The 16,366-nt window shown below is 43.9% G+C and overlaps 1 protein-coding gene across 1 annotated transcript in view; it reads right to left on the reverse strand.

Annotated features, from left to right (window-relative positions):
• Positions 1-3,939: 3,939 nt before the first annotated feature.
• Positions 3,940-16,366, reverse strand: part of LOC149357017 (kinesin-like protein KIF23) — a 34,501-nt gene continuing 22,074 nt past the window's right edge. The window contains exons 14-20 of the mRNA XM_089576485.1: positions 15,980-16,044; positions 14,221-14,323; positions 14,060-14,118; positions 12,309-12,458; positions 10,672-10,758; positions 8,717-8,857; positions 3,940-4,143 (exon numbers count right to left, since the gene is read on the reverse strand). Coding sequence (XP_089432611.1) covers positions 4,006-4,143; positions 8,717-8,857; positions 10,672-10,758; positions 12,309-12,458; positions 14,060-14,118; positions 14,221-14,323; positions 15,980-16,044 — 743 coding nt within the window. The 3' untranslated portion in view covers positions 3,940-4,005. The remainder of the gene's footprint in view (positions 4,144-8,716; positions 8,858-10,671; positions 10,759-12,308; positions 12,459-14,059; positions 14,119-14,220; positions 14,324-15,979; positions 16,045-16,366) is intronic.

Genomic DNA, 16,366 nt, shown 5'->3' on the forward strand with positions numbered 1-16,366 from the left:
TTTTTTGGGCTCAATTTGCCCAGCGCAAAGCCAGCCAGTGTTGCTGCTGGGACCAGCAGGCCCGTACCAAAACCAGCAAGTGGTGCTGCTGGGACCAGCAAGCCAAGACCAAAACCAGCAGTGTTGCTGCTGGGACCATCAGGCCCAACACAAAACCAGCAAGTGGTGCTGCTGGGACCAGCAAGCCAAGACCAAAACCAGCAATGTTGCTGCTGGGACCAGCAGCCCCAAAACAAAACCAGCAAGTTTGCTGCTGGGACCAACACAAACCAGCAGATTCCCAACAGCAAATTTTCACCTGGGTAGGTTGGCCCCCAATATAGGGGCGCTGGAGTGCCCCATGAGCCGTCATTTTTTGGACCAATGGGCGTCTATGGAGCCTTCGCTGTCATGGTATATCTACCTTGGAACAGGCGCAGATACTCGTCATGGAAGGAGAACAAGAAGCAACAGGCGCCAGGAAAGTGTCATATCTCAGTGGACACCCAAACCGCGGAAAGTGTCATGTCTCGGTGGACACCCCGACCGCGCCTAAAGGGGCACTGCGATGATTTTCTCGGTACCAGTTATATCATTAAATAGATTCATCATGCTTCCAGAGACCAGAGCAAAAATAATTATTGAAATCGGAGCATGCAAACGAAAGTTATTCCACTCTGAAAATTCGAAGTGAAAAGCTCAGACGAAAACGCATTTCACTCGCCCATTTCACTCACCCAGTACCGAGATTGGGCGCTACCAATCAGAACCGCGCCTAGCGCACACGCAGCGGAAGCGTGCATGCAGTTGTTGCTTTGTCGGGGCTGTCGACACCCGCGCATTTTGACGGCGTCTTTCCCCCGCGTACGCGCCGCCGTAGTCAGAGCATGGGTGACTAACAACAAAGGAAGCTCCCCGAAGTTTCTTTTTTAGTCGGACTAGAAGGCTGTCGCAGTAGCCCCCCTCCCCCCCCAAACTCGACTCCCGTCTCCTGTCCGGCCTTTCTCTTCACAATTTTGGGCAAGGTGTGTCGACTGGCTTTTTTTTCACTGCCGTCTTGGTATGGTCATGGCCGGTCTCGACGCGCGCGCTTTCTGGTTTGAGCCAACGTTTTTTGAACAGCGCTGGCCGCCACGAAGGTTTGAAGGGGAATGGAAAGTGTCGCCCCTAGCTGTATTCTTGTTAGTTTTCGTTCGCTTTCCCTGCTTCTTTCCAGTTTTTGTGGCATGCGAAAAGCTTTCAGTACTCAGAGACATAATATTTTGGATCCATTTCGCAAGTATAAATGAACAATATGCAAACTGGACGCCCCACCAACGAGAAAGGCAGCGCCCTATCTGGACGCTACGTCATTTCCGCTGCCACAAATGGCCGCCGCGCTGCGACACCATCGGCTCAAAAAAAGCATTTCTAGCGAAGATTAAAATATCAAATATTATGCTTTCGGTGATCTCATTGCGCGTTCAGGACTCACAATGTCCCTTACTCTGCATACAAAGAATAAAGACCCCATGCTTTATCTACGTCGCAGGGCACCTTTAAGGGAAGGGAAATTAAAAGAAAATTGGTTTTAAGGACAGCAAACGGTGCCTGTCCCTCTCATATTTCGGTGAATACCCGAACCGCACTGTAAGGGCCTTAAGGAAAATGAAACGAAAATTGGTTTTAAGGAAAGGAAATGCCCGTCTCTCATATCTTGGTGTACACCTGAAAGGAGTGACGTTACACGCGGCACAAATAAAAAATAAATAAAAGACAAGCAGTGCACCAGGAAACTCATATCTCGGTGGAGACCCGAACCACGTACGCCATAAGGAAAGGAAAATGAAAAGAAAGGAAACGATGCCCGTCTCTCATACCCCAGTGGATACTCGAACCGCGCCATAAGGGCCTTAAGGAAAATGAAATGAAATGACCTTGGTGTACACCCGAAAGGAATGCACACCACAGTACATGTCTCTAAAGCAACCTTCTAAGGCAGCACCATGTTCACTACACGCGCGGCTCCTCCTCCACCTCGCTACAGTGCTCTAGACCCTCGCCGCAACTTTTCGCTTCGAAATATCCAGGCTTAACCTTAGCTAAGCCACAGCCAATATTTATGACTGCACAGTGTAGGCGTCCCCCGACAGTCACCTTTCCTTCTAGCCAACGCGCGGCGCGAAATTTGAATGAACCGCGGTGGAATTGGAAAAATTGCAGATTCCCTCAGTCAGATGATTATGCAATCGATGAGAGATCGATACGTGATCGATGAGTAACCGATAAGTGATAATAAGTAATTCATGAGTAACTGATAAGTGATCGATGAGTAACTGGTAAGTGATCGATAAGTAACTGACAAGTGATCGATAAGCAACATATACGCGATTGATACGTGATATATATGTCATCGATAAGCCAATTAAATGGACAGTTGTGTGTGCGATATAAAAAGAGCCATTTATTAGCAATGGGAGGCAATTAGGAGCCAAGAGAAGCGACGAGTGCCGAGGAGGCGTCAATGCTTTCGCGTTCTCCCAATGCTGTTTCTACAGTGCCCGCTAGTGTTTTTGGAAAGACTCATTAATAACGTAGTTACAGCCATCGCAACCAAGCTACTTCGCCATGCTCCTCTCCTTTGGTTTGTTGGGAATGGACAGGCTTTTTCATACATAGATCTCTATGGAGCTTGGCTGGACCAAGTGGTGTAGTTCGAATTATCCACAAATTCTAATTATTGAGGTTCAAATTAACGAGCTTTCAGTGTATTGGCTAACCGCTTAAGTAGTGGCTCATGCAATGCCTCGGTTAAAAACGTAGTTTCCGGCACAGTTTGGCTGATACCGTGCCGACAAAAAACATTTTCCACCTTTCTAAAAACCATTATCAACTTGCGGATCGCTGGCAATAAAACATTATGGCCATTTCAGCCACGTTCCGATGAGTACGACGATGCCCATGTCAACAGGGAGTCCTGGAAGCGTCGCCCACTTCTGTGTTTGTGTGCAAACGCCCCGCTGAGTAATATTGTCACAGCAACCATCACTAGCTGCCATGCTTGGTGCACTATGAGCAGATAGGGGAGCAAGCCTGGAAAGGCACCAGTGGAACTTGGTTTGTTACCAGATTCTAACTTCAGAAAATTCGGTCGGTTCAATTAATCAAACTCCCATAGTTCTATCATTCCTACTGACATCCACAACAACAAAAACATAAAGATAAGAGAGAATGTGGCTGTTAATACATAGCTCCTTGAAGAGAGCTGAAGCCTGCAATTTTTGCGGGATAATGAAAAACTAGGGTCCTCAGTTATGCACAACATGGGAATATTCAAGAATACCAAATGTCTCATTCCCAAGTTGAATAACAGGCAATACTGAATTCAACTTTGAATCTTGAGAATGTGCCATTGCCTAGTTTAGAGAAAAATGACAAATTCGTTTGCTGTGTTGATGGCACAGTCAACAACGAATGCTCCATCTAAATGCGAAGGAAAGAGGTAAAAAGGAACAAGAATTATACTGCCACACCTGATCATTATCAAGAGCAAGCGCATCTTTTCAAAGGAAAGCAGAAAGAAAGCAGCAACCACATTGCGCCCAAAGAAAAAACTGTATCAGTGACTAACACACTCATCGAGCTCACTGTATACTGCAGGCGCCATCTGCTTCAAAACGTATCAGTCGGTAGTGAGCTGCCCCAGAGTCATCACTTTTCTCTGGAACCATGGGGCTGCTCTCTCTGTATGTACACTCAGGGGGGTTTCATTCAGCTGTGTGGCTTGTTATGCAACTTCACCATTACAAAGTCTCTTGAAGGTGAGAGGAGCTCTTGACCTCACCCCCCAGAAGCTGAAGAGCCCCACTACATGGCTTGGAAGTAAGCCCCTTGGGCTCTAATCTTTTGAGAAAGGCTGTACATCCATAGATGCACGCAGATGTACAGGCGGTTTAATAAACCTTATGCGACTTGAAGTTGAGGATAAATGCTTCACCGCTTCCACATCGTTGAAGACCACATGAGCTGCACCAGTTGCAGATAGAATCACGTCTCCCTAACGAATTTAAAAAAAAAGACTGCATAAAATGCGGCATAAACAGTGTCAGCTGGCTTGTGCTCCACCCACAGATCAGGACCAGATGATCTGGACCGTCGGTGACGCATCACTGGCAGTATATGAGCCTGGACACACACGTTAGTGCATAAGCATTCTCACAAAATCCCGGTCAAGACAAGTGTGAAACGTGCATGCATACTGCAGTGCTTGTTATGATGCAAACAGTCCACAGCAGATTGCATCATACGTCGAGGCATCTCGGATTTTATAGAATGAGCAACATGCTATGCGCTTTTTAGAGCACGTCATCACAACCTATTGTTTGAAACTTTAAGCTTTACAAATTGTCGCATTGATTGTGGCAGATGAATGAATTGCATAAGGTGGCCCTACAATTAAAGGCCCTTACCAATAGCAACCATCAAAGATCACAGCCAACTGTCTCCAAATGATTCCCGGCATACAAGAAACAGATGTAGACTGACAGAAAACACACTACAAAGCACCGTACTTCAACTAGTTTATTTCCATGCAATGTGCCTACATTTATACAAAGCAACGCATAAGTGCGCGCAGGGAAAACCCCGCAAACGTACAGGCGATACATTGGGCTCCTCCTTCATAGTGGCAACGAACAACGTGCTACGCAAAGCAACTGCACAAACTAAACAAAAGCATTACTGTACACTGAACAACTAGCAAACACATGAATGGGCAGTCTTTGAACAACCGTTACTGCGTCATTATGCCCAAAAAGTGGCACTCCTTGCAACTTAACAGTACTGAAGGTATGCTGACACAATTTTCTATGCTCTGATTACCCCAGCGTCAACAATTTCCCTTGCGGTCTTTTTGGCACATCTGCGCAGAGCTGTGGTCTGCTGAAAGGAAGGCCCTTGTTGCTTGCAGTGTTGGCAGTTACAACAATGCGTGCCTAGTTGTTGAGAGGCAACTGTGACATTATAGTTGTGCTCCCTGAGCCTTTCATTCAAACATCTGCCAGTCTGGCCAACGTAGGCTCGTCCACAGGGCAAAGGAATTGAGTACACTATGCTTTCTGTGCATGCAACAAACCATTGCTGGCACCTAATGGTGCAGTTCCTATCCTGACTGTCGGTAGAGCTGACCTTCTTGCACAGTTTTGTTAGCTTAGCCGGTGCCGAAAAGAAGACTTGCACACCCACTCATCTGCCTATTTGTTTCACTCCATTTCATACATCAAGTACAACTCTGTGAAAGATACGGAAGTAGTCTGCATGAAAAAATAACGGCAGGAGAGTTGCTCCGCGCTTGTTTTGTGGCCGAGTGGCCTAAGACACCAGAAGGCAAAAGCGTGCCATCAGCACTAAGTGCGCATTTAATTAACAAATATGTCATGTAATACACATAACAGGAAAAAATTCACTACTTACTGCTCACCGCAAGTAACATCCTACTTTTTGATCACGGATGTAGGCAGTGCAAACCAGAGCGTTATCCTTGACAGCATTGCACCTGATGCATGAAACAGAGTATAAGTTTGGCAGTACATGTTAACAACTAGCTTTTCAGTAATTATCAACACTTAATTCACTGTGAAGATACTTCAAATGAAATGTATAACAATCTGTGGCAGCCCCTGAGCCACAAGAAAGCTCTGAAAGTATGCCCTAACTTCACGCCAGAGCAGTTCTGCTGCTGAACCTAGTGCCGTCATCCTGGTCAAGGGTGGCTTGCATGTGATTGGGGGCCTTGTGGAGCGGGTTTTGAGTCTCCCACCTCTCAAATTCGAGGCTGCAACTGGGCGAAGCACACGCTCCTTGAGAATGCAGGGGATAGTGTGACTGCTATTAGCTACTGCATGCGCTGACGCAGCAACCTCTTCCATCTGCCCCCAGTATGCCATCTGCTCTGGCTTTCCTTGTTTCTGGCAGCCTTTGTGTTTTGTTTGCTCTCTTCACATTTTGCCATTTTTCGCTATGACTGTGTATACGACCTATTGTCATGACCTTTGAACAGTTTTGTGCAACCTGTTGATTGTGTGCGGTCGACGCGTGGAACAAAGTTCGACATGCTAAACGTGTTCGGAGCCCAGAAGCAAAGCGTTGTATGAAGTTAGTCTGTACGCCACTAAATTCAGAAATTCAGTGCTGCGGTAAAATTTTTCAGCAAGTAAATTTAGAAAAACGGCCTTTTCTAGCCGAGAGGAATGCCCAGGAATGAATATAAATGTCCTTTGCCTTTGTCTGCAAAGTGCATTTCTGGTCAAGAATGAGCATTCAGAGCAAAGAAATTCAAAATGACTTCCAGCATATTTTTAACATTAACAAAAATCTGAAGCTGAACTGTAGCGAATACTAAAACACGATCATTGAAATATGATTGACGCACTGGTGGAAGTGAAATAATTGAAATATTGCCTAGAAAGAAATTCACTGTGCATCAACAAATGTCATGGGCTTCGCAATTTTTTGTTTACTGTGAACTCTTGTCTTCCACTCTCTGGGCATTACAAAAAAAAAACTAAAATGTCAGTTCACTTTGAGCAGGATAATGAATGTTGCAAGTAATGGCATGATGTGGCGGTAACAAATACACTAGTGCTTGCCCTGCCTCTGAAGGCAGCAGACATTAACCAGACAAGAAAGCACTCCTCATTAAGGGGGGGAAGCTAGTCTTAGAAAGGAAAAGTTTATTATTAATGAAGTCAGTATTCTTAAATCTTCAACGAACATTTCTTTTGTGTGCCAATTCCAATTATGTCTTTTAATTTCATAAAAAATAACTCCATGTGTATTCATGAAATATGCAAGTTTTTTGCCAACAGCCTTCAAGAAATTTTGTCCCTGGGAACTTACTGAAATGCCTACCATAGAAGTCAAGTTAAGGGGTTCTGAATGTGCCACTTCAGAACAGGTAAGAAAACTTTTGTATTCCTGTTCCTAGAGTGGCAACTTCAAAACTCTGTACCTCAAGTTCTACGAAAGGCAAGAGAACAATTTTACCCTTACTGCATTCCTTGGTGTCAAGACAAACTATTGGCATGCACTTCAGCAAGTTCCCTGCACCAAACTTTCTTACGATTTCTCTCCAAAATCTTGCATAACACATTACACAAGTGAACAAGCAATTAAATGCCATATTTGGAATTGCAGGGGAAAACACATCTTCCCAAAGATCATAATTGTGACGGACATCAATTTTTTTTAAGACCAGCTTCTTTCTTAAAGGACCACAAATCAAGCCCATCTTGGATGCTGACTAAAGCTGCTCAAGATTTTGACTACATAATTAAAATTAAAGGCGATTCACTATTAGAAAATGAAAAGCAAGCTACACTGAAACTTCCCTTTATATAATGGTACCAATGCAGTTACATATTTATGCCTAATTTCAGGGGGCTGCATTCAGGGGAACAACAGTTTACTGAAGTTTGTGGCCAGCTAATAAAGCTTGCTCACTAAGCTGAAGATACACCAACACAGTAACAGTGTCAGGGCAGGACAAAAGAAGGGTATGACACAAGCACTTTCCACATCTTTTCATTACGCCATCACACCAGCCAGCCGGTACATTGCTCACATATACCACCTCCCTCGTCAGTTACCACTGAGCTTAACACACACAAATAGGAGACATGTCAGCTACTACTGTCCACCTGGTACACCAGGTACGGCAGTTTCGAAATGTTAATTGCAGTGAGATTAGCAACAGCACAACATCACAAAGCATTTGGCCATATACAATGGCATGTCACAAAAAGTGTTTATTTGCCACACGCATGTTGGTCCCAAAATAAAACAGAAGGAAGAGAAGTCAGGTGCCAATGAAAATGCGACTAAATATAATGAGGCCCTCAAAAATGCTTCGTTGTGTTAAGTTATTGCATAACGATGACTAGGTGTGGCAACCATTGCCCTGTAAAGCAAGTTGTCCAGCATAAAGACACTTGTGCTTGCACTGATGCATAAAACCATGCAGCCCACACAAATGACACAAACAAAATAGATTTAATTAACTCTTTGTATCTAATGACTTACATGAAATCATGAAAAGAAAAGAGTGTACAGCCATGCACCTCAAAAGTCTTTATGAGGCTAGAACGCATTCTTTCAGAGTATGAACACAATTCCAAACTAAAAGAGCTGCAAATTCACATGCAGCAAAGGACGATTACTAGATGCAAATTGCGTAAGCAAAGCATGCACGCCTTTTCTCAGGCTAGAGCATAAAGATGCATTGCCCAAAGGTACAAAAGCAAATGCACAGCAAGCCTGCATTCAGTGAAAGGAGCAGCCATCATATGAATGCATGTCCATCCACATAACGAGTGTAGAAAAAAGCAAAAAAAAAAGAAAAAAATGCATGAAGAAAAGGTGTGCTTCAGTGCTACATTCGATGCACTAATTCAATGAGACATGCAAAATGAAGTGCAAACATTAGAGCAAGCATCAGAAATGATAAAGCGTAGTCGCAAACACTGTTCACTGCATATCAGCGTCACTGTTTAGCATTTGTCACAAGGTTGACACTGCGAGCAAATTCTTGCACAGATGCGCGTGCTTCGAAGGATGCAAGAGAAAACGTCTGTCACTTTTGCAGGCTACTTCAATAGGAAGGAGCATGCAAGCCGCAAGCATCAGCATGCTCGGGAAGCTTCAAAGTTGCTCCACCGATGACAGCAAAAGGCTAACGGTGCCCCGGGGTGTCACCACTCACTGGCAGCAGCAGAGGAGGTGCAGCCGGTTCGGGGTTTCCCCCTGATGCCGTTGGCGGCATGTACGAGTCGGTGGAGTTGAGCACCTCTCGAAGAATGCGCAGCTTCTCGTTGGCCACGCTCAGCTTGGCCTCCACCTCGGCCTGTTTGTCAGGGAAAGACATCGACCAGGATACAGCCTCTTCACAGAGCGCAACAACAAAGCCATCGAGTACTAAATGGGTCTCTAAACTCAACAGTGGGGGCGTTGCACGTGAAATAGCTCCTGGTCTGATCAGCGCCGAAATGGCTGATGAACAAGAGCAGTTGTTTGTAGCAGCAACCATCCCACCACAGAACAGAATAGCACTCTGAGACCTGAAATGGGTGGAAACTCCACTGCATCATAAGTACAGAACAGCCTGAATGAGCATTCGTAATGAGCTTAGCTGTTCACCTGCAAGCTTCTTTGGCATTTCGGCTTTCTGAATCAAAGACAATGCACCGGAGTGGACCGTATGCTTTAACATGCTCAGCTGTAGCAACATTCCTCTGTGCAGCAAAGCGTATTTCTTTTTCCTGTCTACCACTGACAGAACTAACTAACAGCACCATCACCAAGGGCTCCAAGAGGCAATAAAATGCACCCTATGATAGGCACCCAAAGAGAGTGCGCAGTCAAATGTCCAAGTGCTCTTTCTGCTAGGAAATTTCAATGGAAGGAACAAATTTATATTATGCTCCTCAGCTGAACTCATGATGCCCATGGTCTATAGCTCAAGAAAAAGATTTTAAGGAGGAACGCAGGTCTTTAAATTTAAATTTTTATTATTAGACACAGTGTAATGAAATTAGATGTGTGTTGGTATTTCTTCTGTTTTCAATAGTATAATTAGTTTAAGTATATTTTGATTGGTTTCCATGTTATAGAAAAATAGTTCAAATCTAATAGGGTAATTTCTTACGGGTTGTTAAGATGCTTTCCTTAAATAATTTTGGTTCCATTTGAAATGGAGCTATAGCCAATGATCTGCAATGGGGAACTATGCTATTTATATTGTTACTGAAATAAATTATTATAAAAATATGGTCAGTTATGTCGAAGCACCATAAGTATGAAATATAATTAGGTAACATTACTGTCCAGAAAATTTTATGTTTGACTGAGCCATTAAAGATAACATAGCTCCATAGTTCAGTTCTTTCTGACTTCAACGGTATGAGGTTAATTTAACTTGCACCATAAAAAGATTATGAAAATTTCTGTAAGGCTAGTCATGTTGCCAAAGAACGCGAAACAGAAAAAATGCATTTGAATTGTGCTCGCCAGCCATTTGGAGGCGTTGTAGAGACCTAAACAAATGGCAGAATGCGGACGTCCCAAGACGATTTCACAACAGCGAGTAGCACCAAGATATAGAGAAGAGCACCAGCTTCTGAACAAGACCAATATGACGATCATCGGGGACATGATTGTGGGAAGAGATGGGAGTGAAGTTCTCCGGCATTTTGCTCCAAACTCAACACACGATGTATCAATTTTATAGTAGTCAGAGGTCGAATGAGACCTTGAAACTTTATAGGCAGCTACTTTAAAGTATATTCAATCCAAATAACGTAATTTTTGAATTTTTTTTACCATTTCAAAACTTGCATTTCCCATTAAGCTGGGCGCAATATGGATCGACTTTCGGAACAGTCGGACTTTCGGAGTAAGCAGTTCTCGCAGTACACATGAAATATGGTTGAAAGTAGTCTACATGCATGAAAGTAGTGTCATAAAAATGCACCAATTATGAGTGATGGATCAGGTACAATTGCCGTCGCTACAAAATTAACAGAAAGGTGTGATGGTTTGAAGTATGCTTCTGAAAGCACTGCTATGTAAACTTTGTATCTGTATGCTCCCACCTGCTTGGTCTTCCGCGACTGCAGTATCTCCCAAATAAACAAACAACATGATCAAGCCAACACCCACCATGGCCGACTTCATCCTCTCCCGCTCCAGCTGCAACTGCACCTTTTCCGGGGCCTCCCGGTCCAGCAGCCTCTGCTTCTCGCTGAGCTGCACACAAATGATGAAAAGTCTGAGCTAACTTGCAGCCAAAAACATGTTCAAGCACCGAATACCTTGAAGCAGGCAGCTACTGTCTCCCAGAGGACAAAAACAATGCGAAGGGCCACAGCTAAGTTGTTTCATAGGCGATTTTTTTTTCCACGAATGATCGAGTTTCTGGTCTGAATGCTACTAATGACATTACTATCGCACAATAGTATTTTTCTGCAAGCACTAGAAATTTCCAAACGTAAGAAATCCAATTTACTTGCACAGTTTGTATTTTGTTAAATTTGGAAGTCAGTGTAGCTAAATTTGCCCCACAATGTACAGGTGCTGTCAAAAGTAAATGGAAGGCAATATTAACGAAACGGTTTAATCACTGCCCACTCAATTCATGCATCCTTGAATACATACGTGCAGACTAATTGTGATTGTGCGAATTGCAGTGTGCACCAAGAAACATGAATCATTATGCTTTAGATTTAAAGAAATTAAATTTTTTTGATGAAGTCGCCTTCCATTTACTTTTGACGGCGACTGTACACAAAATGCAGGCCACAGGCACTTTATAATTAAGCATGGTGCTCAGACAACCAATAAATATCAGCTCAGGTGAAACGCAATAAACTAAGGCACACACTTCATTACACACTTAAGTAAAGATGTTATTTTTAGGGTGGAGATTCCATTTGAAAGGAACAACCCTTTTGCACAGCTCAAAAGTGAAAAATATAGAATGTTCATGTTTGCAACAATCGCTGCTTGATCTGGCTGGACACTGAAACATTCAGATGTAGTTGCAGAACCAGTAACGCATGCCTTATTGTCCAGGTACAACTGTTCATGGTGTCCCTGCAAATTCGCGTACCTGGCAGTCACTTATCACCAGTATGAACAAAGTCAGTGCTTTGCAGAACCAATATGAACCACATTATCCAAAAGATGAGAGGTGGGTACTGCAACCTTGCATGTTCTGAGAGCAGCTGCATAGCCTGGAAGCAGCCGTATAGAACGAAAACTTTACGTCACAAAGAGTCTTTCATACGTACAAATGTTACCCCGCTCTTTTAAATTTGCATATATATCTCATGCTCTCACTTGGCCCATTATAATTAAATGACTACAGAACCTAATTTTATTACATGTTTTCTTCTGATGTGGTGTTCAACTACAACTGCTAAATAATTTGTAATCGAATTCCTCCTCTCATGCTGTTTCGGTTTCATCAACCGAACGATGGCTGTGATGTGCAGTTGTGCCTTAGGCTCTGTGAGGCACAGCTAAAGTGCAATATAAATGTGGATAAGTAGTGTTAACTCACTACAGCACTGAAACCAGCCAGCGTCAGGATCTAGAATTACAACAAATGGCATATCAGCAGTTATATTGCCATTTTTTTGTGCCTATCCTGACCTGAAGTTCAACTACTACACATCACAGCCATAATTTGGTTGATGAAACCGAAACAGCGTCAAATGTTAGAGCCCATAATAGCATATCATAGCAAAGGTCAACAACAGGCGTAAGTAAAAAGGACATGACTGCGATGCACTGACCATGTTCTCCACTGTCCTCTTCTCCTGGGCCATGCCCTCCAGCTTGAGGGTGAGGGCTTGCACAGACTGCTCGGCATGAGCCAATTTCTTCTCAAGCAGAACGACTTGCTGCTCTTTGGCTTTCAGGTCCATCTGCATCACCTTGATATCCTGGACACACCACAGAAACAAGATGGTCAGATGAGGCAGCGCACCACATTAGAGATGCCCTCTGCTTGCTTCCGGTTCTTGCCCTTTCACATCTACCTTGACAATGTCATTGTTACCAATGCATGCATGCCCTACCTTGGAATCCACTCTATCACCCTAAGGGACCATCACTTACATTCCTTTCACATCAAGACTCGCCCATGTCCATTCTTTCTTGATTTCCACTAAGGACAGGTCAAAGGATACCAGCTCTCATTTGTTCCCTAACGTACTCTGCTCTCTTTGTCTAACTTTACCCTTTCAGGTTCACCGACAGTTTGCTAGGAGCTAAAAGCACAAGTTTTGGGAAGTGCTATGTGCAACACCCGTAAAGATTGTCCAGCCACCACCCATCATGCTACTTCTCCTTGGGGAAAGGCTGGCTGAGGACTGCTTTTTAAATGCAGTAGTGAAAAAACAATGCCACAAAGGTACAAAAGACGAAGAAAAAAAAGCATGAAGATCTGCAGTTAAACTACTCCCAATGCAGAAATGCAGTTTCAGAAAGGAGAAAGTGGACACCCCCTTTTTTATGTGCGATTTTTGTCCATATGTTATATGTGATGTCGGCACTCATGAGTGCCCGCATCACATATGCAATGCTCAGCTTAAAGAAGCATGCTTAAATTATTGATTCCTTCAAGTACTTCTAGTATGCCATACTGTGGACCCTATTATCAAAGGTCTTAGTATTAGTTTGACAGTGTCACACAATATAAGACCTTCAAAAAATCCACAACAGCGGCCCATTTGTGGAGTTTTTACATCAATCGCATCAAAGCATTTCATTTTCTATCAAGACAGCTTGGGTGGCATGCAATTTCTGGGGGGGCCAGAATCCTATCATTGTATTCATTATTTCACCGATAATTTTATTCTTACGTATGGTTTATTTTTACACAGTGGCAAAAAGGGAATTAATAAATCTAAAGAACTTGATCATTATTAGCAATATATAGTTATATCTGGTATCCTTATAAGTGAATTACACAGCATAGCACATCAAGCACCTCTCAGATACTCTGCGTTCATGGCTGAAAGGTGCATCCAACCTTTTTTTCTTGTTATTTCTCCTCTCCTCCCATCTGCAACACAGCAGTGAATGACCCGGTTGGTGCCGGTCCACACAGCTCCATCCTTTCCCGCTGGCTGGTCCACAGCACAACCTCTCATAAGTGCTGTAGCTTTGAATGCTTAACAAAACTGTAAGAGTGCAGGCCACACAGCTGTGAACAGAATACAAATTAGTAGAACATTTGTGCGCATTCTACATACCAAAAAGATCACTGCACTGAAGGCAGTCATTCACAAAAGGAACTCCTAAACGAGACAAGTGTTCTCGTGATGCCTGAAGCAAACGCACAGGCCGTGGAACTGCACTGCACACAGTAGTGGCCTTAATATGTGCTGCCGACTAGTTGCGGCACTAAGCTTAACCCTTGCGCCTTAGCTTCGCATGAGTAAGCCCCGATACGAGCCCTCAAATGCAATCATGTGACTGCAATAATCAGCCCGGTGCTTTCTACCGCAACGCTTTCCACTTGTGCCCTTGCTTGTCATACCTCTTTCAAAGCACTGTTCTCTGCTTCCTTCTGGGTGAGCTTACTCCTGAGGTCATCAACTGACAAGAGAAAAAAGCAGGTGAAAGCATGTTGAAAAAATGATGAATACACAAGGAATTGAGCACCAAAATGAACGCTTAGGAAATAAGATGGACAATTACTTTCAGCAACATTGTTTGGCTTCATTTTTTTCTTGGGATATCTCCTATTGGTTCGCTGCTCGTCCTCTCGCTGCAGAACATCACTGTCAGAGCAGTCGCTGAGCTTCAGAGAAACAAAGAAAGGGTAAAAATATTTAAATCACCAAACAAACCAACGTTTAAGCAGTGCAACGGTACTCTCGCAAGAAGATTGCATCAAGTGAAGCCACCTTCAAGCAAAGTCTGCATATTGTACATCACATACGCTCATGCTCAATGATATAAATATGCATGTTAGTTTTTAGCAGAATAGCTCAGCTGATGACGATGCTGCATTTTAATGGTGCAAGGAAATCTGTGCCGAAGAGCACCATCATACAAGGTATTTTTCATCCATATAAGGTCCCATTTTCCAAGCACTTCACCCCAGAGATGCCGAGCATCAGGCCAAGGGAAAGCTTGTAACCACTTCATCACTGGTGGATACCCACCGGCACTGGGGATTGAACCCCGCACCTTTCACATGAGAGGGGAGAATAGCAGAATTTTAGCAGAACAGAATATCAGTTGAGCTACCATGCCATATTGCTATCGTATATTAGTGTCTCTGCATATTTGTTGGTGTGATATTGCAGTGACTGCAGCTTTTATCCTCCGCAAAAATATTCCAAAAACACGCCAATTTTATGATTACCGTTTCATGGCCTAGGTTGCAAAACATGCAAATAGTGGTAAGCAAAGCCCATTTTTGAAAGTGATGCATGCACTACAGAGAAAAATAAAATTTGCTACAGCATTCTTAATGACAATATATAGGTGAATTTTGATGCCTGGTCACCTGCAGTTTTTTAATGAGCACCAGAATCTCAGTGTATAGACATTTTTGCATTTTGCTTCCCCTGAAATACAGCAGATGAGATCATGCCTGTGACCTCGTGCTGAGTAGCAGAACACCAAGGCCACCAAGCCACAATGGGTGTTGTCGTAGTCTTAATCCATTACAATGCCTGCACCGCAATCAATGGGCTCAAAATAGCGGCAAAAGAGTAAATAAATTATGGGGGTACCTAAGCAGTTATGATGTGTAAATGCGAAAGTACTGCTTGTTGCTGAGCGTGTTGCTTAGCTGTTGTTGGGGGATAGGAGTGAACGTTGTTTCGGAGCAGCGGCTCGTTTCGCACATTTTGTTGCATTATGGTGGCTGCAAAATTTGTTGCCAGTGAACTGCTGCCTCCGGCAACGCTTTGCTGTCTCGCCTGATGATGTAGATGTGAGCGACTCCATGGCACCACAACCTCAGTCTCCGAAAGCTAAATCTCTGTGTAATCTCTAGCCCCGACAGTGGTGCACCATATTTCCTAGCGTATCTCGTGGAGGCGGTGTACATGTAGCACTTCCCATCAGACGAGACAGTAGCATCTCGCCCAGTGCATGGGGCGGAGGGGGCCATATCTACTCCCATCTTGAGCCTGGTCTGCTCTGTTATCAGCGTGAAAAGATATAGTGTAGTGACCCCAGTGAGGAGGACCCTCAAACCTGTTTCCATTCATCGTGGAAGTTGACTTGCCCGTCTTAGAGGGAGAGAGTTGCCTGATTTCATTTGCGTGCAGCGCTTCTGCCCCATGTTCCTGCCACAGCTGTCTGGCTATGGCAGGGTTTTCGCACAACGAGCCATGCAAGGTTCTCGCGTTAAAAGGCGTGGGCAGCGGGCTAACGTGAAAGGTTCACACACATGAAGGAAAAAATGCACCCTGAATACAAACAAAGCAGACAGCCATACCGGCATGCAGCTGGCTTCCCGTGGTGGTTCTGGTGGTGGCATTGTGGAACGCTCCTTCAGGCTCCCTGCAGACAGGGTAAAACAGAACCTTTGAGTGAAAGAAACCAGCAGTCAGAAAGCAAATTTTATGCTAATAATGTAACATAGTACCCCTAACTTTCATGCAAGCACGTCTTTAAAAGGAAAGTGCCTTCACCTCTCCAGTTTCTCCAAGGACAGATACTGTAATTTTGAACTTGTGTTCTCCTATTAGAGGTGAAATGTGAGCAGGATGCTGTGCAGCCTACTACGCTGGAGCCTTAGTGCAAGAAGCATTAACGCATTCCACTCATAGCTCTTTCCATCTCCAACTCCAACCATGAAATTTGCTGTCAAAAAGTAGGCACC

This window comes from Amblyomma mixtum, chromosome 3 (genome assembly GCF_055824585.1).
Source record: "Amblyomma mixtum isolate Tamu chromosome 3, ASM5582458v1, whole genome shotgun sequence".
NCBI lineage: Eukaryota > Metazoa > Arthropoda > Arachnida > Ixodida > Ixodidae > Amblyomma > Amblyomma mixtum.